We start from the raw sequence: 21551 nt of genomic DNA, 5'->3' as shown, positions 1-21551 counted from the left end.
AACATTTATCCTACATCCCTGAGAATGTATCATATCCAAGTAGATGAGATCATGCTGCACCGCTTCTGTGTGGGAACACCATGTACAGAATGAAAGGGAATAAGTCAATACTGTGTGGGAAGACAAAATCGCTTCACAAAGTCATTCATGGGGGAATTACCATTATTGGATCAAAGTCTCCCCCAGTCCTCGCAGCTTGCCAATGTTGTCTGTTGAGGCCCTCATGGTGCACCGCTATCAGTCAGCTGAGCATGGCTCTATAAAGAAGAGTGTGGCAAAGATTCAATCAACGATGTCTATAGAATCTTTCATGGTATTTTGTTAATAATGTAGGATAATGCAAAATCTCCATATGAAGGATCATTTGCTAATCAATTTTAATAATATAGTATAATGGCCGTATATAAATGAGATCATCATAGCAAAGATGATCCAACCCCAGTCATTTGGCTCATACTGTATACCAAGCCCTTACCATTTCTAAAAAGTTGCAACAATCTTTAGTTTCGACTTGTGTGGGTTTATTTTTCAGTCTGTGCACAACACATAAATCATCCTCACCTTTTCAGCAGCCAAATTTCCGACTTCCTCACCTCTCTCCCCCATGTTAACCATAGCAAATCCAGTGATGCAAATATATAAAAGAGTAGTGTGAGCAAGTAAATGCAACACAGGAGCAAAGAAGATGCATCTGTGCCTCTATAAACCTCTCTCTGTGATCTCAATCTCACAAAAATGGTAACAATATCATACTCTGGTTTCACTGAGAGCAGATTGAGAGCTCAGTGCTATTTTCATTGTTGTAATGGTTGTTGAAATGGATCCGTATGTAAATGTTAATCAGAGCAGTATCGCATTAGCTTCGGTGCCACAATATTACGTCAAAATTATATTATATCTCAGAGCTATAAGCAAGCATGACGATTCTCTGATAATTCTTTGGTATTTTTTCCCTGTGAAATTGCAGTCCCATTAGCAGCTTTAAGGCTGTTGGTATCACGTGGTATCTGTGTTTCGTTGGCATCAACAGTCTTGGTAGTTGCTAGTTTGTGGAAAAAAACATAAAAATGGTTTATTTCTACAGCATGTGCCCAGCATACTGTACTGCATTAGCTAACTGTACTAACATTAGCTAGCTAGCATCAGCAACATTAACGTTAGCTAGTAATAGCAATGTCAACGTTAGCTAGCCAGAATCATATTTGGTAACATTTGCTAGTTAGCGTTAGCAACATTCAAATTTACTACCTATTGTTAGCAGCATGAGCTAGCGCAACAAACTGGCAACCACTTGAGGGCGTAGATGATTCGAACGAGAGTGTTATTGTGAATGCAATGGAAGGGTAGGTGGAATGCCACATTTAGTTACTGAATGTTATCAGTAACACATTTAAGCTCAGCTGGAACTTATTTAGACTTTTAAGGCAGCGATTAGACTGACGACAGTTGATGTTTCCACATCTTTGGTTGCTTGTTGGAAATGGACAGTTACCCTCTGGAGTATTTTCTATTTATGTGACAATGAATTTGACGAAAGTAGATAGTTCAAAATCATGTTTTTGTACTGTGTCCTTTTCAACCAGTAATTGAAGTAATAGTCAAGTCATCCCTAACAAATGCGTGGTGGAACAAATTACTAAAAATGAAAGGTTCATCCTACATCAAAGGATGAAAACCGATGCTGTCTGTTCCCTCTCACATCAGGAGGAGCAAACACTAGGCTACCACATCAGTCGCACCAAACAAAGCTTATTCCGTGAAGTTTTGCATTTCACAGGCATCGTGAAAACAACTGGATTCATGAAGGGGAGACAAATTCTTCAATTATAATGGAAAAAAAATGTTAATTAATGGCTTTGTGTTGGATAAAGCCTCTGTCACTGCGGCTCTCTGTCCATTATATTCATGTCGTAGAAAGCATCCTGCCTATGCTGATTCCAGGGGTTACCCTATGGCACTAGGTTTCAGATTCATGCATAGCCAGGTTTACAGAGTGTAGTGAATGGCAACCATCCTTGCAGCCATGACTTCTTCCTCTGATTTAGTCCTTTTCAAATTCAAATAGGTATCATGGGAATATGGGCAAGAATAGCATAACTGACTGACTCACCCAGATATGAAACATCTACCGTGTGAAAGGTGAAATGCAGGACTTGACGGCTGCAGAGTGAAAGTGAAGTTGAAGAAACTGCAAAGTGTGGCTCTGGAGACTTTCAGTGGACACAAGCAGAAGCAATGGAACAACAGGGCTTACAAAATAATGTAAGCCTGAATTAAACATTTGTTGTGACTTCGGCGGGATGAATATTGTATCCTTGTATATAGTGAGACTTCCAGCATGATGAATAATGTATCTTTATCTATAAATCAAAACCTTTGGGCTAAGAATGAAATAAAGTAATTTTAGGTTTTTTTTATTTTTTTTATTTTGCACCTCCAAGACTTAAAATGTCTTAACTTTTATGTGTCACACTAATCTATAATTAATAATAACCACACCTTTTAATCCCACAATTATTATGCGGTATGTTAATGATCCGTGCTCGGATAATTACATGTTTGTTTATAATCAATAGCGAACTAACAGTGTTGGAACGATGCCAGACAGATGCTGATATGACTTTGATTCGTATTATTTGTCAAATTTTGCCATCAGTTTCCAACTTTTATTGCTGTTTTGGTTCAGTATTAAAATGTCAAAATATTACATTTTTGAAACAACATTGACAGAAATTGTAAGGCTGTTTTTCATTGAACAAATGGCATTTTTCTGCGAAAGAGAGCCTTTCTTTAAATACTGCTACTACTACTAACATATGATGCAACTCAGTACAACATAAGCATAAACTACAGCTGCAGAAATTACAGCAGAATTGAATCATCATCTGACACAGTCTGTGTTAAAAGGATCATAATGAGCAGAATGTACAGAGCACGGGGGGGTTGATTCTCCCTGGCCTCTCGTCGACTGTGTGGTGCCGGGGAGCCTCTTCGAAAGTAGTACTTTAAAGAACAAGTTTACCAAAAAAAGGAAATTCAATCATTATCTACTCACCCTCATGCGGATGGAAAGTAGGGTGAGGTTTTGTGGTCCACAGAACATTTCTGGAGTTTCGCAGCAAAACAGCGTTCTCCTAAACAACTGAAGTAGATGGGGGACTTGTTTTAAGTGGCTCCATACAGCTCGCCTGGTGTATTGAAAGTCTCTGGAAGCCCCTACCCAAATTAATTTCAAAAGAGGTTGTAAAACAAGTCCCCATCTGCTTCAGTTGTTTAGGAGAACGCTGCAACGCCGTTTGGCCTGCGAAGCTCCAGAAATGTTTTGTGGACTAGGAAACTTTACCCGACTGTCCAACCACATGAGGGTAAGAAGATAGTGACTGAGTTTTAATTTTTAACCTTAAACAAAGATTAAACATTTTGCATTTAAAGTGTTCCTGAATCAGTAGCCGGAGAATAAATTCAAGATTTTTTCCCCTTCTTTTACAGTTTATTATTTCAATATAAGCCAAAATATTCATACATTTAAAATACGAGGCTAAGTTGAGCTGAAGCACAAACCATTATACTTGATATTAGTTTATGCAACATTAAGTGCAATAATTTGCACTTGAATAGAATTGAATGACACATTGTGCTAACGTCCACAAAACATCGCTTTATTAACAATCTCCCGATTTCTTATTTAACACCACAGCTTTAAGTGTCTGCAGTCACTCAAGGAGATGAGCTAAAAGTACTTCAACTAAAAGAAAAAAAAAAAAAAAAAAGCATGCAAGATTTATTTTGGCCCGTCTTTGTTCTTACATTATTTTTTCCAAAGCAGGTGCATGCTTTAAATCTTCCTTACAAAATGCTGAGTGCCACACTGCTGCCCTTTATGACAACATCTTGTCTGCTTCAAATAAAGTCAAGATGTTTTGATACCACTTACATGTTTATAGCTAGGTGTAACATTTTTATTTGACTTGTTTCATCATAAATGGTTGTTTGTGTGACTCAAGTGAAGAGAAATTGGCACAGGCTTTTTGTCAGATATCGGTTATTTTTTTATTTTTTGTACCGCAGTCTGACAAAGGTCAAGAATACAACTGAACAAGAGATCCTTCTGAATATGTATTACATTTGGCTGTTTGATACAGTATGAGAGGAGGACGTACTTTAGGTAAACAAGAAGCCAAGTATGACAAGTTCTCTAATTTACTGACACTCGTGCTTTTATTGTTTTCTGATGTCATTTATGAGGCAGCCAAGAACATGTTGTCTCCGGGTCCGTTTCCCACTCAATTAATTAGCGATTTTCTTCCTACAAAACAGTGCCTCTCATTCCTCTGTGCCGCCATACTTCCACTTTGAATGCCTGTCATGCACTCTCAAGGTTTTTTTTAATCTGGGCTCTAGCGCCAGGATCAACAAAGTGCCTGTGGTGACAAACCGTGTGATGGTCGTTTCCTGCCCTTGTCAGAGCTTTGGGGAATATTCAGTGGATGTCAATGCAGCCCAACTCTAATTGAAGCAGACAGCATGCTGCCTGGAAGGTGTTATGACATGCCATAGCCAGATTTTCAATCCATTATGGTAACAGAGAGCACTATGATATTAATAACATTTTGTAATTCATGCAAACTGAGTAAAGCGATTACTGTCTAAGCAGGTAAATTACACTTACTGTACAAAAACAATCCAAAGAATAGCTTTATGATCATATTTATAATACCTTGCAACTGTTGTCAAAAGACATCAAAAATCATATAATTGTCAAGGTTATACTGATTTATACAATGTTCATACAATAATGACCTTTGAAGGCATATTTAACGTATTATTTGGGCTTCATAGAAAGAGTAATCTAACATTTCATCACTGGCAGGGTGTTTGTATGCGAGAGTAGCAGTTTGCTGAGGTCATGTAGGATTAAAAGGTCCAGTGTGTCGGATTCATTCACATTCAAGAGTGAGGCTGCAACCAATTGAATATGCCATGCCTTACCCTTCTCTGTGGTGGCCGCTACAAATGCAAAAAACTACTGTAGAAACATAGTGGGACAATATAGTGGACTCCATGGAAGAGGACAGAACATCCATTTTTGATGGTATACCCTTGTTTATCCTACACACTGGACATTTGCGCATAGTCCTTAAAGGATAAATTCACCAGAAAATCACAATGAAATCCACTTTGTGTGAGTGTAGGCAATGTTTGTTTTGCGTGTGCAGTGACGTAATATATTATAGTAACTATAATACAACAGAGAGATAGTCAGGCTGATATCAGGGAGATAAAACAATAATGCTGGATTACATAAATGTTTTGTTTCCTGTTAATCCCTCATCCATCGGTAGGTAGTCCAGAGCATGAAAGATAGACCCTGCCACTGACAATGAAAATATAGAGAAGTGATTACTGAATCGGAATACACTGAATGGCTATTGCAGAAAAAATACAGAAGTAAGAAGTAAAAAAAAGCAAAAGTATCAAAAATGATATTGTTCCCATTTCATGAAAATAGTATGAATTACAACTTTAAAGGTGCACTTTGTAGTTTGGGGGAAGACATTTTAATCAGAAGAGAAAGATCCTTATTGACTGTTTTTTTATGCCGAAACAAAATAACAAAAAAAAAACTATCCTTGTTTTCATGACTGAATAAAGAAACTGACCTTAAAGTATGACACAGTTTCATATATTGAATTATTTGGTGGACCCTGCCACCTTTCCAGCTTCAAACAGTGTTCTGGGAACCTTATTTTCCTCTGAGAACAGCTTGTTTATTCAGTTATGGAAATTGGAAATGGATTCGGAGTTTGTATTATGACCTCATCAATATTGTAAATATTAAGAATCTGAGTTTTAATTTCTTCTCCAAAACTACACAGTGCCCCTTTAATGTTGAGAAGCACACTTTTAAAAGCCTGGTCAAGAGCATGGTCAACTTTTTGAAATTGCAAATAGTTTGGTTTGAGGCATTTCAAGTTGATCATTACTGAGGTCTTGTTTATTTCTTTTTCCCAGACCGATGCTGTCGAATTGGCATAATATACAGCTGATGTATCGGTACAATGAAGGGATGGTCACACCCCTTGTACACATCAATTAATCCAAAATAATAAAACTGGGACACTGTCAGAAATGTGTTAATGTATTCTGTTAAATTTTTAATTTGTTTTCATTCTGCCATCTCAGTTATGCATTGCATTTTGTATCCAGTTGATCCTCACAAGATAACTTGGCCATGAGCATTTCCTGTAATTTGGCTCTAACAAGGACAGTCAGTTGTCTCAAGCAAACTGCACACACTTAGTATTAATATTGCCTTTTAGTGATCTTATTGCAGGTGTTGACTTAGACAGACTTGCCTTGAGTTCCCTCTAATTTCTCTTCTAGCACACTGTAATATTCATAAAAAAAACCCAAAAACCATTTCAGTACAAACGCTGCTTTCCAAACATTACTCTTCTTTGGACTTCTTGATTTAAGGTCTAATGTATTTCCTAGCAACCATTGTTCATGTACTTGACTAAAATGTGCTGAGACAAACACTGAAAAGGAATCAGATAAAATGGTGGTCTCAAAGGGCACTGGGGGATTAACTGACTTTAGCTGGCTCTTAATGGAAAAAAAACAAGAACTCATCACGGAGCAAACTCTTTGTTCAAAATGTTGCTGTATAGAACACATGAAAGTGTGTATGTGGGATGAAAGAGTGCACATTATTGATGCATAGAATCCACCATATAGTGTAGAGTTCATAAACAAAAACTGATTAAAGCCATTCTTCAATGAATAACCCAACACTGCTTGAATATTCCCTTGAATGCGCAATAAAAAATCATTTAGGAAAAAAAAAAAATATATATATATATATATATGTATATATATATATATATATATATATATATATACATAATAAATGTCTATTTTTGCAGATGAACCCTTCCCATGACACAGATATATAAGGCCCTGAGTGCCATTAACTGTAAATATTTATAAATTAATTAGTATTTATTTATGGCTCTCTATTATTATTTCCTGTATTTTCTGCAGGTCATGGACACTTCCACACAGGCAGATGTAATGTAGCCTCCCTCCCATGCGAGTTACTTTAACACCATAAAGCAATAATCACCTACATTCCCATTTTCCTCCTATGCAGCTGCAATCCCATTTATCTCCTCTTAACTTCCTTTGATAGGTCATTAAACTGGTCTTGGAGCTGTGAAGTAAAGCACTGAATCATGTCGGAGGTTCCATCTGCTGGCATGCCTAATCTGGGGCAGAAGGCCCCAAGTACATATGGCTGCCATATAAAGTTTTATGTAATAATTGGCAGTGACGGAGCCGTGAGGAGGATTCAGTGGAAATGAATTGATATCTGAGGGAGATAGCAGCAGTGAGGGATACGGCGAGAGAGAGCTCGGCAAAGAATGACAAGGGAGAGATTTCGGTACGTCTGCTGCAAATCTGAAAGTCTCCTTCAGCTCGGCTGGCGTGTGTGTTTGCTCCAGATTTCAGAAATAACAGCGACGTGGAACAGGCAGGGGAAGCTGAATCAGCTTGTACTCGTACGACTGGCGAGACCTGTCCCGCCAGAACTTTTGTCTTTGCAGCGTCGAGGAAATGCAAAGTTGTCAAAAGTTAAGACTCCTGCAAATCTGCCAGAGAGCATTCATTGAATATCTGGTTGGAAAACATTACTCAATGGCGCGTGTGATTAGACAGTAAAGAAAAAGCGGTGTGGGGTACACTGTCATTATATAAGCATCAATTCACTCATTCTGAGACTACGTCTTCATTTCTTACTGCTATTTGATGGAACCAAATGTGTAAAATTACCTGCGAGAGAGAGAGAGAGACAGAGTCGTCAAGATATTACCTTTGAAATGCTGGCGACATCATTAGGTTGTGTATAGGAAACTGTCCATGGGCAGAGAGGAATTCAGCTCTAAATGCTAATATAGAGTGCTGAACAGAGCATTAAAAAGTGCTGCCGTCAAGCCGTGCTCAGGCAGACTGACACATCGCTGACTGCGTGTCAGGGAATTCAAACGAAAAAACCAACGATCAATTGGAGGGGACCCATCTATTCATGTCTAAATCATTATGAGGAGCCCTCGAGGGCTGTGAAAGAAAAGACTTGGAGGAAATGTTTGGATGAAGCTGTTACAGTATAAAGCAGTGTGCTCTAGCTTTTGTGCACATTGCTTACTTTTTCAATGAAAAAAATCATTTGTTATTGGCTGATAATAACACTGAAAAATCGCTTAAATAGTCCTTGACAGTGTTACATGTGTGAGTTTTTTTGCTGCGCTATTTGACTTAACACCGCTGTATTACACAAAAGCTTGACATGTCAATGTCACTGACTGTGCTTCTACAATACTTGTTTTACGTTAACCTCTTGTGAGGTTCCTTTTTTTTGTTTTGATCGCAGTCAAGATAGTTTCTTCGCAAATTTTAAGTGGCTTTGTGTGAACATAAACACCTGTCACCAGCATTGTTAGGGAGAGCATAGAGGACACGCTGACTCTCAACAATACCATGGTCCTTCAAAAAAATCTTGACAAGCTGTCGCTCTCTATAGTGCTTAGAGATATGGCACTGAATCGCGGTATTGTGTATAAAGAGTTCATCTTCTGCAGACATGGAATCCATGACCAACGAACTGTATTTATTGAAACAGAAATGAAATGATTCAGTTAAGTGATTCGGGGAGTTACTCTCATCAAACTTGAGGTGGTAGAATTTCATCTAATACAATTGTGTGATCTCTGTTCCCATCTGATTTCTGCAAGACTCATTTAAATACACGTTCTAATAAGATTAAAATACAATATCCAAAAAGCAGAATGAGCAGCTAAAATCTCCCAAACATATTGTGTGCGTGTGCATTTTTTATTATCTGTTGGTTGATTTTTGTATGCAACGATTGAGCAGATCTCAGATTTCAATTAGAGCGAGCTTTTAGGGTTACATTATAGAGACGACGAGGCTGTTTGTTTGTGCTTGATCCGATGGAGCCTTTGTGCCACTTAAAGTCACACACACTTACTGTAATTGCGCTCATCATTCATATAGTAAAGTCTGCATCGTTAAATATATCTAAATTCAATCTAAATCCAATTCTGAGGAAATGCTTTTAAAACTATCAGTCACTAATGAGGAAATTACATTCCCCCCGTCTATAGACTAAAAAGAATTAGTTTAGTGTTGACTCAATTATACTTATCCCCTCAGAATATGAACATCTGAATGTGAGCATGCTTCCACTTTTAAGGTAAGGTGTAAGCACATGTATCAGATCAACAGATCAACGCTCATGTATGTTTGCTTGAGGTGTTTGAGAATGTCCACACTCCATATGGAAATACTTAGGTTTCTGTGAATGACAGAAAATGAAAATCACAGCTTCCAGTTCAGTTTGCATTAACACAATCCCTCTTCTGCTGAGCTTTTCCCAGGAAAACAAATATACTGTGTTATATGTTTTACACTAACTATATCTATGCAACTCTCTATGTTGACATTTTTGCCAAAGAACCATGCTAACATGACTCCCCAATCACTGACCTACAGTTCCTGGATATGCAAGGCATTTAGCCACTGATTCAATAACTGTGTGCCTTCTATTGCATTTTACACAGCTGAAGGAAACCTGGTGTTTTTATCCTTGGGGCAAGGTCCTCAGAGAAACAGAGATACCTGTAATGTCTGTCTGTAGAAATGTTGTCTTGATGTTTGTCTCAGCGGGTGTTGAAGCAAACATCATGAACATCCACACAAATAGTTTACTGAATCTTTTTAATACTTGGAATAAAAGAATGTTTTTATCTGCAGTTCGGAAAAGAACAAAGGTAGAATGATGCACAGTTTAGCAGGTTGTACTATTGGTTTATATAATCCCCTTGCTGGCTTTGGTAGTTTTCTTTTAAAGGTTCAAGTCGGAGCATTACACAGATAAAAAGAACCTTGAGAAAGTTAAATGAGATCATACCCTCGTACAGATGAACGTCACGGGACACTGGTCAAAGTAAATCCATTAAATTGATGATTTTTGACATCCGGGTGAATAACTAAACGCAGAATGCAAAGCTTCACCATCACGAGACTCATTAAAGTGATGGTGTAATGTGTGTTTTTGTTGTTAATTAATTCAATTTAAAATACATATTTTATGTGATTGATCATATCTCCAAGCTTAGAACTGCTTTATAAAATATTAAAATACTCCAGCCCTTTTCATCATCTTCATTATCAGACAGATTAGACGTGCTCACTACCGGATGTCTATTGTTTCCCCACAAATGCATTTGATAAGATTGCATTGGGCTAACTCATGAGTTACCATTCTGTAATTAGTAGTGCTTTACTTGTATTGTTGACTGTGTGGTTGCATATACTAAGTGGTTGTTTTTCCTGTGATTCTCAGGGAATTTGCACGTTGGAAGGTGAGGAACACAGCGATCGAGAGGAGGGACCTGATCCGGAACCCGGTGCCGCTCATGCCTGAGTTCCAGCGCAGCGTACGCTTGCTGGGCCGCAGACCCACTACTCAGCAGTTCATCGACACCATTATTAAGAAATATGGAACTCATATTCTCATCTCAGCCACCCTGGGAGGTAAGAGAGGTCCACTGGTTTCATTAGCTCACTTCCATGCTTAATTAACAGTTTCCACATACTGATTTAAATGCCTTTTTACACATGGTTTGTGGTATGCTTCATGTCAATGTAATGGCTTTACTGGTGAGGTTGGGGAGGCTGGGGAGGTTGGGGAGCCTTCTTTCAGAGACTTTAATTTCTTGGACTGCAAATACGTGTGCAAATAGATATTTGGTCATTATGTGCAGCAAAGTATGTGTTGGTCTAGGTGCAATATAAATACTGTCAAATATGTGTTGGTCATTATACGCAGCAAAGTTAACATACTAAAACAAGACTTTAAATGACCATGAGGACTGAAATAATACTTCATGTGTATAATTTTAAAACAGTATCTTTTTTATTAAATTGATCATTAGTGTAATTCCAGACAATGCATGCAACATAAATCAAGACAGAGCGGGACAGGGCTAACTGGTTAGCATGCTAACTTCAGTAGATGTCACTGTAACACAATACAATATAACCAAGATAACCAACAATATGATTTTCAACTACCATTATTACACATTTTACCTTTAAAAACATGAATTTATAGATATTTCTCTTCTCATTGGTACAAATAAATATCACATATGATAATACTGTGAAACTGCAACACCACAGTGTCCAAGATTATTCATCTGCCTGTTTGCAACCATGTCAGAACAGCTCAGTGAAGCAGTTTGGGGTCAAGCTGTTCTCCCGGGTGTTGGAAAAACTCTCTCCAGCAGCAAATCTGCAGCTACATCACAGAAGGGCAGGGCAAAGCAGACATTTTCACGATACAAATTACTTTCTTCCACAGCGAGATTATGGCAACTTAAAGATCCCATATTATACTAATTTTCAGGTTCATGTTTTTATTTAGGGTGTGTACTAGAAAATGTTTTCATACATTAATATTAAAAAATCACATTATTTTTCTCATACTGTTCATTGCTGCAGCACCTCTATTCACTCTCAGTCTGAATGTTCTGTTTCAGTGTCTGTCTCTTTAAGGGCCCCCTCCTGAAAAGCCCAGTCGGCTCTGATTGGTCAGCTGTCACAGGCCTGAGCAGGCAACGCCCACCGTTTGTTTATTTTGTTTTTTTGCAACCATGGCCATGCTGGGGGCATGGCTGAGGGTGGTGACTGTACAGTTGTGACATCACAAGCTTACAGAAGTCCTGACAGCTCATTTAAAGACAGTTTCTGATTTTGGGCTGTGTGCGTTTCTCCGTGTGTTGAGCGTTTTGATACTTTCACAGTAATTATATAGCAACTAGAACTGCTTATAATCAAAAAAGAGATGTAATCTTACTTTCTATAATATGGGACCTTTAAAGTGACCAAAGTGGTAGCACAGAAGACTTACTGAACCATTTTATAAGACAGCCCTGGCATCCATAAAGCAAAGCTAAATGAACAGAGAACATCACTGATGAATGAGTTGCAGTTTCCATTCTATTTCTTTGATGACAAAGTGCATCTGAACATGTAAGTTAAAACTTGAATCAGGTTTTATCTATAAAGTCATTGTAATTGGACTGTTAATATGATGAGACTGCTGTAACAACAGCATGTTAGACCTACATTTTCAATAGTGGTGGCTGTATTCAGGTATGGGGATTTGTCGGTTGTCCAGGGTAGGTGACTTGTACAGGATCCGTACTGGCTGAAGAGAGGTATCACTCTATTCTGAAGAGGTATTCCATCTCATATGGCTTAAGTGGATTTTCCAGCAGTGACAGTGACGCACAACTTGCATCAAAGCTGTTACAGTACTATCTTACATCCACAGTCGGCAAACTGCAGCCCCAGTGAACAAATGTGTGAGCGTCTGATAAGTGAACTGGCAAACCGTACTGTAAAATCATATGTGAATTCTCACAATCTTCAATATTGTGGATGCAAGGTGTGGCTGCCGGTTGGAAGCTATCAACCTACCAAATATACTGTAGAGAACTCTCAGAATTTGTGTCAATGGGTAGTTTTCTTGCATGGGTAATGATCAGTCTGTATCTAAAACAACATGTGGGAGATACCCATCAATCAAAAATAAAGTTAAAGGTGCAATATGTTAGAATTTTAATGAAAACATACAGAGATTTACTGAAATCATCAACACAATGTGAAGAAATAACAGTTTTGACATATATGTATTTTGTTTCAGAGATGTCTACTGAAGTTAGTACGCTAGCCAGTTAGCCCCAGCCTGTCCCTGTCCACCATTCCTGTGCTAGTGATGGAAACACCAACACTCCACTGGTGCTCCAAGCTCCCAGTCTGGACCCCTAGATGTACGCCTAACGAAGCGAACTGAGCTAACTAGCTAAATTAGCAGAACTTTGCAGTCACCCTATTTGTTTTGAGTATGAATTCAAAGGATGACCAGTTCTTACATAATTTGCACCTTTAAGTGAGAGAATGGTTCGTTATTTTGCCAAACAACACATCTCAGGAAAAATAGTGAAAATACTAATGTGACGAACCAGATTCAAACACAGAAAAGTAAGGTTCCCTGGTGGCTTGGGTGAGTGATCAGCTACAGCATTATACTGGAATGTTAAACACAAGTATGAACCCATTGTGACTTCACCCATTGGTTTGCGGCCAACCGTTTTAAAGCCACAAGTTTGCCATTACGGCAGTCACTATCTTGGTTTTTATAACCAGAAGTGACCACATTAAGAAGAGAGGGTGGTGCTGCAGAGGATATCGTGACTGAGAACTTGAGGACACGCCATGGTAGTGACTTGTCAATCACAAGCTAGTGACGCCCTAAACGACACTCTGTTTATTGTCTATTTTACTGTAAATGGGACCATAATTTACAAAAATGAACATCATGTTGAAATGAAAAAAAACCCCTAAAACTTGAGATTGAGACCATAAATTCATTAGACAGCTGTTCATTGTGGTAATAAATCAAGTGGGAAGAAGGGCCATTTGTTCATAAGCTTACATAAAATCAGACTTCTTTTTTTAAACCAGTGGCGTTGGCCCCTGTTGGCCATTAGAAAGAATACCGGTTTAAGGCACTTCTGTATTGGGTTCACTATTCAGACCCATAAGCTCCATTCATATTACACAGTCAGCAGTTAAACATTGAATAAGCTGATCTTTGTGCACAGCCAGTAGGTATTTTCAGCCATGTGGGCTGGCAGTCAAAAATCAAAAATCGACTCGCTCCTACAGGCAATATAAAGTGTTTTTAACCTAAAAAATACCCAACATTAACTTTAAGTTGCCCTAATGTGTTTTGACCTCTAGGCAGAGCTTGTGTTCTGTGATTCATAGTTTTACTTTTACATCTACACAATGTTCTTTTTCCATCACGGGTAGATGGACTGAATGTGATGACAGCATGCTGATTCCAGGAAACTTGGAAACAAAATCATTTTCTGAAAGAGCTGACTCATTTCACACGGAGCTAACGTCACAGCTTCAATTTCATTCACAACACCCCAAACCATTACAGCCATACACATGCTGATTGCATTCTCTTTGTGGATGCTAAATTTAACGTGAAGATAATCTTCTTCATAAGTACTGATGCGCTTTACAGGTAAGTGGGGAAGGATGATTATCATGTGTATTGCTCTGATTTATCTGCCGGCACTTACTTATTAAATAACAGACACACTTAGCAAATTTCAGGCAGCCTGAATTAGAGAGAAGTACTTTTTGAGACGAACATATACAGAGATGCAATTTTGATCAAAGAAACATTGTTATTTATAAAAGCCTGTTTTCAAGGCCTTCTTTTTTGCTTTTGGCAATCAAACCACCCTCCCAAAATCCTGCAATTGTGAAAAAAATATAATTTTAAATTCCAAACTCCAAAAGCTCACTCTGGAAAGAGGAATACATGCCTCTAATGGATGTGTACAGTATTTTGGATGTGCTTCCCAAAAATAAAAGTTAAGCACCCCTGCTGTCCAAGTCTAAATATAAATGGCTTCTCCCTCGAATCTCTTATCTTATCTCAAGCTCTGAGGGACTCATGAAGGCAGCTCACTCTGATTACTTTGCCAATTGCATTTCAAAGATATAATTAGTAAGATAATCCACTCTTTTACTCAAACCCTGCATTATATAATTGTATGCATGAAACATTGCCAAGTAGTCGCTCCAGTTGTGTGAAATGCTGTGTAATCTCACAATCAAATGCCTTTGAGAAATATGCACGATACTTTCACCACGTTTTTTTTGCTCTCTCTAACACTGTACACACTGTACTTGGATCTTGGAACTTAGCCACGCGTTGACCTGATTTAATTGGGGTACATTTGTTTCAATACTTGGCAAGAAAGATAAGTAAGGGTTAATGATGAAGAATGTTGAAGATCATGGTCAATTCTTCAGACATCTAATGAACCTATCAATTATGTGCAAATGCTTTGTATTTGGAATAATTACAACTCGTCATTATCGTCCACTCCCTGTGTCCAGCAATTACAGAACAAATTCAAACTGTTTTAATATGTCAGGACTGATACTTCAACTAGCAGAAAAAGGAAATGGAGACTTGTTTCAGTTGAACATTTTTAGTTCAGTTAATATCAAACAGTATGCTTTAATAATTCAGCTAAATTGTGCAGAGGAATATCAGGTGTGAGGGGTTAGGGTTGCAATATCACATTAGCGCTCTGTAAGAGGATTCATGCAGAGACACTAATTTGGGAAATTGGGAACACAATATTGGCCCCGAAACATTATATGAAGGTAAAGTGTAATAAAGCGTGTCTAAGCTAGGAAGAACACCACTGCCACCAATGCACCAGCTGGCTTAAACTCGACAGTAGTTGGGGGGGGGGGGGGGGGGGGAAGCCACAGAAATATCATTTTCAACCACAGCATCCTCCTTTTTCTCATCATGTTGCATCCCCTTATAAGCTTCCTCCCTCTCTTCACATTTGTTGCCCTTCATTATTTTTTAACCTCTGGCTCCTCTTCCCACCCTCTGAGTTCTCACCATGTTAGATTTAACCTTGAGGCCATTTTGTTTCAAGTTATGGGTCAGCACACTCTTATCTCAATCTTTGGATTGCCCACTAAAGACCACAGTTATATGAACCAATAAATGTGCACACACCAGGCAAGTGATAAAATTCACAGAAGAGGCTAATTCTCTCTTAAGCCACCTATACTGTGTGGTCTCAAGAGCCATTATGCACTCAAGAGGAAAGAAGTGAATTCTCCTTTTCACAGGCAACTTAAAGTTGAGTGGTCAAATCTAAAGAGCCCTATTAGAGGTCCCCTCCTTTGAACTAAATAGAAACTCTACAGGGCACCTTTAAACGGTCAAATTAAAGCAGTGTAAGCTACTTGGTTGGGGTAAGGGAAAGAACACGGCCACATTTCGAAGAAACAAAAAAGTAACTTTTTGGGGGAAGGGAGAGAAGATGAGACCCACAGTTGTCACACACAAGTTCATTTGCAAAAACAGATAAAAGTGAATAAACCAACATGTGTTTGATTTATATTCCCTTGAGTGCACAAAAAATAAATAAAAAAAATATGATTCAGGAAATTAAAAAAAAAAAAAAAACACGAGGTATCTTATTGAAACAACCCAACTTCAGTTATACTGATATTCTCTGGAGGGCAGACAAAAAGAACCATTCAGAAGAAATAAATCCAAATAGAGACATCTGTTTTTGCAAATGGACCCCTCTGCCACTGACTATCTGAAGAACTGGCCAGTGCTGCTGTTTTTCTCCTTTAATCCTCCAAGCTGATGCATCCCCATCCTTTATCCCGCTATTAAAACCAAAGCCCTAAGTTTAGTACAGTATTACTACTACATTCTACAAATAACGTGTGACCTTTTTTTCGGTTTATTTATTTATCTGTTTGTATCTGACTGTCCCGTGGCTTCCTTTCATGCCAAGAACAATAGTGCCTGTGGCGCCTGGAAGCACTCGGCACTGACACGCAGCGCTCAGAGGACTAAAAAACTGTTTGTGACAATACCCTTTGTTTGTGTCTGGATTTACGGAGACAATCTTCACTGAATCTAAAGGCTTATACTGTATATATTTTTAAAGCCAAGGGAGATGCGCTGGCTCATGGTGAATTTGGGCAATGACTCACCAGTTGTGCTGTGGTTGTTGCACTTTAAAAAAAAAAAAAAAAAAAAGCAGATAGTAATCAAAAGTGTTATTATTATTGTTTTAACTAAACATTGGACCATGCCATCAAAAGTCTAGCTCTTGCAGTTGGTAAAGGTGTGGGAATATGCCACAGTAGCAATGTCGGGGTAAACTCCATTCTAACAAGCATTTAAGAGGGGAAGATTGTCACGTACTCTTAACTCCACCGACTGACAGCGTCTGCTGAAGTTGTATGGGGATAATTACCAATTACCTGCTGCTGTTCTGCGGTCTGAACATTCCAACATCCCCATATTACCTGAAGCTGAGTTTCTCCTTGAGTATGTGGATTCTTTAAAGCAGGCATCAAGGGATGTGTATTTTGATGTGCAACATATAACCCGACTGCATCCTGGGTGCATACTGCGCGTGGGAGACTTAAAGTTTAAACAGAGCGAATGCAGACTTCCAAACAAAAGACACCACCACTGCGAGTCAGTGCTCCAGATTTTAACTGAAGTTCTGAAGCCGAAACTGGAAAACACATCAAGACAGTTTGACATAGATGCTTAACATCTCTGGATTGCCTGAAGCCACTGAGAAGAACACTGCGTGCAGTATGCTTATTGACAATAGAATCCAAACCTGCGATGTTTACACAGCTTTGGAATAGTGACAGAGTCCCTGCACAACCAAAGCTGTGTGTAAATGCTACAGGAAGGTGTTGTTGACGAAAAGAGCGTGAAGGACAGATTTGCATTTTGCCAGAGCTCTGAGGGACATATTTCACCACATCTGTCAATTCTGCCACTCATATGTTTGAAATCAGTTTTCCACTTTGAGTAAAGGCGCTGCTGTCTCGCTGTGAATTTGGTTGGTGTTTGCACAGAGAGGCCCAGAGCATTTGAGTTGACAGAGAGAAAGGATGCAAATGTTTATGAAAGTAGGAAGACAAACGAGACAACTGACTTCACTTTTGCTTTATAACTACAGTTTTGAAAAGGACATTGTAAATCATTTTGGCTCGAGAAGACAAAAAGAAACAGCAAAAAAATGTTTCCATGCTTTAATCCTTAAAAAAACACATTATATTTCTCATACTGTGTATACCTACAGCACTTTTATTCACCCTGTCTGAACACTTTGTTTTAGTGCCTGTCTCTTAAAGGCCAGTCTGCTGTGATTGGTTAGCTCTAACAGGCCTGAGCAGGCATCACCCACTGTATTTCTGCATCCACTCTCTGTTTTTGCAACCAAGAGTGTGCTAGGAGCATTGCTGAGAGCAGTGACTGTGTATTTGTAACATCAAAATGTTACAGAAGTCCCGACAGCTTATTTGAAGGCAGTTTCCAAATATGGGCTGTGTGTATTTCTGCGTGAATTGAGTGTTTTGATTTTTTCACAGTATTTATGTAGCACCTTCACCTGCTTTATAATCAAAAGAAAGACAGGAATTCTTACTTTCTACAATATGGGACATTTAAAGCTACCATGTGTACGTTTCTGGAGAAAGATAGTTGGTTGTTGGGTCTTACACTCAGTGCGGAGAATACTGACGTCAGATGCTTTGGGCTGGCAATGGACCAAGACACCAACCTAAAGTATACGTTTTTGATGACCTGGGGATGAGACTTCACAATCGAATATCTTGCTCCAGAAAGTTACATATCGTTGCTTTAAAGGTCCAACTCAGTCGATTGCACCCCAATCGATCAACCTCAACACTGACCTATTGGTCATACCAGATCAAGAAAGGATGTATCGGCATAACTGCGAATGTAGGAGGGACCGTATCTTGGCTCTGAACACTAATTTGCCCTCCTACTCTCTTGTGAGTAGACAGCCTATACAGTATGACTGGATCAGAGCCCTTTTCAGTGCAACAGTCTTATGCATTCAGCAGTGAAGAGGAAGAAGTAGTTTATTGAAATGACTTGTGGGCACTGAAGCCTGAGGCTAGAGTTCATATGCAGAACAGTTGCTGTGCTCTGGGTTGCAGTGGAAGATGACCCAGTGAAAGCTGTCACAACTACCTTTTGCTACATCATGCTTGAAACTTTGTGTGGTTGTTCCGCAGCCAACATAAAAAGTAGAGGGCATAATTGGGCAGTGAGAGCGTGGCTATCTCAAAGCAACAGCCCCATTTTCTGAATATCTCTGACATAAAGCGAGGACAATCTAGTTATAGTTGAACAGAAAACTGGTTCACTTCATTCCTCCACTTATTTGAATGTACTGTGTGTGTGCATTCACTACCTGTCTAGTCTGTTCACCTGTTTTTAAACTGGCAGTAGACAAGTTTTTTTTTTTTGCATTGACTTATCATTATAAAGTAAATGTTGATTGCGCAATGAAATGACCATAGAATAATGACACCATCAGCATTTAAATTGGGTTCCTATGAGCCTCGGTTTCACTATGCAGTTCTGATTGCCTGGCACAAAATCTGCTGCGAAAATGAAGGCTCGATTTACGGTACGACCCTATCTGCTTTCATGTCTCCATTACAGACTAAATGGATGAATTAACTCATGCTTTTTTGCTTAATGTTTCCTTTCACTCCCCTCTCCACCCTGACTCAACCTTTACTTCTTTGCGCAAAGCAATACTCAAACTATATTATCAATCAATTTAAAAGGATGACACCTTAATAGACATGCTTATTAACCCTCTCTTCTTTCCAAATTGGTGTTGACTGCTTGTTTACCGAATAAAAAAAAAAAAACAACAACAAACGAATGCAGTATGTCCTGTGTTGTTGGAAGTTGCTCGGCTCTGTCTTTGCAACTAACCTGAGGCGCCAGATGTTTTGTTACACGGAACCATCTGCAAAGGCACCGCTAGAAACTATTTTGGAAAAGGGCAGGGCACTTTTGAAAAATATTCGGCTGGTTATGGTTAAACCATCTGTCTATCACCGTCTATCATCGGCTTGTACAGTCAGATCAGCAGTAGTAGAGCGCTACCAGTCGGTGGAACGCTGACTGAAGTCAGTCAAGAGAAGAGTGAAAACTCTTTTTCATCAAGAAAAGACTTCAGTGCTCTTCATTGCTCGTCCTTCAATGAAATATACTCTTCAGTTCTGATAAAACTGATGCTATAGCAGCAGAATTTGCCATTTTTGCTTTCAAACAAACAGTGGCTCTCTCTGGCTGTATGGGCAGCACAATACAAAATTAAGCTATGCGGATGATCCAGGTAATTTTACCTGCTTTTGTAAACCACTTTGTGTTCGACCACAAGCACATAGCTTGAAGCCTGGAGCCTGAAGATGGATTTGCGAGATCACATGATCACGTAACGGTAACTTTGCAACGCCTGTTCCAACAATAATACCATTTGGAAACACAGTTTATATCATGTTTTCTTGATTAACATGAGGAAGGTTTGCAGATTCCATTCATTGATCTTGTTTGGTTTTACTGCTCACCATTATCTGTTCTGAAATGCACGGATGGTTGTTGAGCTCAGGACACATTTTTTTTTAATCTTTTGTTTTTGTCATATCTACAGTACACACAAAAATTTATTGTAAACACAGAGAAATAGCTAATTATTATGATGGGGTCTGTTTCCAAATGACAGCCCAACTTGAATGCAGGATAGATGTTTCCGACTCTATCTCTGTGTATACTCTGCAAATGTAAATGGTTTCTGAGAGTGTTTTGAAAAAAACAAAAACAAAAAAAAAAACCATTAGCTTCCTTCATCTGCACTGTAGAAAGAAAGCAGCACAGTTTAATGTTCTCCATAAAGTGACCCGCACATGTACCATTAACACGGAATGGAGCACTCCCAGCCATTCCATTACTTTAAAACCCTACTTGAACTCCTAACCCTCGTCGACATCCGCATGCATGCACACAAAAGGGATAAAAAAAATATAAAAAAATGTTCATAGGTAGTAGATGCACACTTTGACACGCACTCGTACTGATTTCGAGGTGAAACAGCACTTTGTTTTTAAATACCTCTCAGCTGTAAAAACACAGAAGCTCTGCATGAGCTGATTAATTCTGGCAGCGTGCCAGTGAGGGGCCCTGTAATAATGTAACACAATGTATTACTTACAGAGAGGTGCACACGGTTGAATTTTTAACGCCTCGGAGGTAATTATTTTGCCTGACCAGCAGCAGTAACCACAAAATATTTATGTACAGAAGAGCTCCTTTCTGCCACACTAAGTTGCAATAGAGATTAAAAAAGGGCGTATCAGCAGCTTAATGTAGCACCATTATTCTTGTGCAGTAGTGTAAGTCAAGTGTGTGTAAGTAACTTTGCTAACCCCCGCGGGAGCATGGCAGCGTCAGAGAATGGGGCCTCGTCCCCTCAGTGCTTGTACTCTAACCAGGCATGAGACATTGGCCCTGACTGCTACCCACCCCTAGTCACGGTCACCACAAGTTAAATGACCAACTCCAATGCATCGCTGGGGGCCAAATAACCATTCACATCACTGGAAACCTGAACATATGTGACACGCTCTTGAGCGAGTCGCAGGCATATGGTCCGCCGCTTGAACAGTAATCTTCGAAGGCAAGTTTGTGTGAGCTCGTGGAAATGAATTGGTGTTTGCTTGTTTGCTTTTTATGCGTCTGTTTCCGCTCGTAGGAATGAGAGATGGAAAAATACGATGTGCATAGAACTAGCGGCTCAACCTTTCATAGTGTGTCAACAAACAAACATATGACATGCAAATCGGAGAGATTGTCTGGTGCTTTGCAAATATTTGGCCCTGTTACTGCTCTAAGCGTTCGCAGTCTTCCCCTTTGTGGTGCACAGGCGCTTTCCGAAAAGGTCACTGGTTTCCGTTTAATCGCAGTCACCCCCGTT

At 39.1% G+C, this 21551-nt stretch overlaps 1 protein-coding gene across 2 annotated transcripts in view; it reads left to right on the top strand.

Annotated features, from left to right (window-relative positions):
- Positions 1 to 21551, top strand: part of brinp1 (bone morphogenetic protein/retinoic acid inducible neural-specific 1) — a 99563-nt gene that overhangs the window by 22140 nt on the left and 55872 nt on the right. For both annotated transcript variants that reach the window (XM_073477432.1, XM_073477431.1), the window contains one exon: positions 10427 to 10617. In XM_073477432.1, coding sequence (XP_073333533.1) covers positions 10427 to 10617 — 191 coding nt within the window. The remainder of the gene's footprint in view (positions 1 to 10426; positions 10618 to 21551) is intronic.

The sequence above is a fragment of the Pagrus major genome, chromosome 12 (genome assembly GCF_040436345.1).
Source record: "Pagrus major chromosome 12, Pma_NU_1.0".
In the NCBI taxonomy this organism is placed as follows: Eukaryota; Metazoa; Chordata; class Actinopteri; order Spariformes; family Sparidae; genus Pagrus; species Pagrus major.
This window is presented reverse-complemented; position numbering and strand designations above follow the sequence as displayed.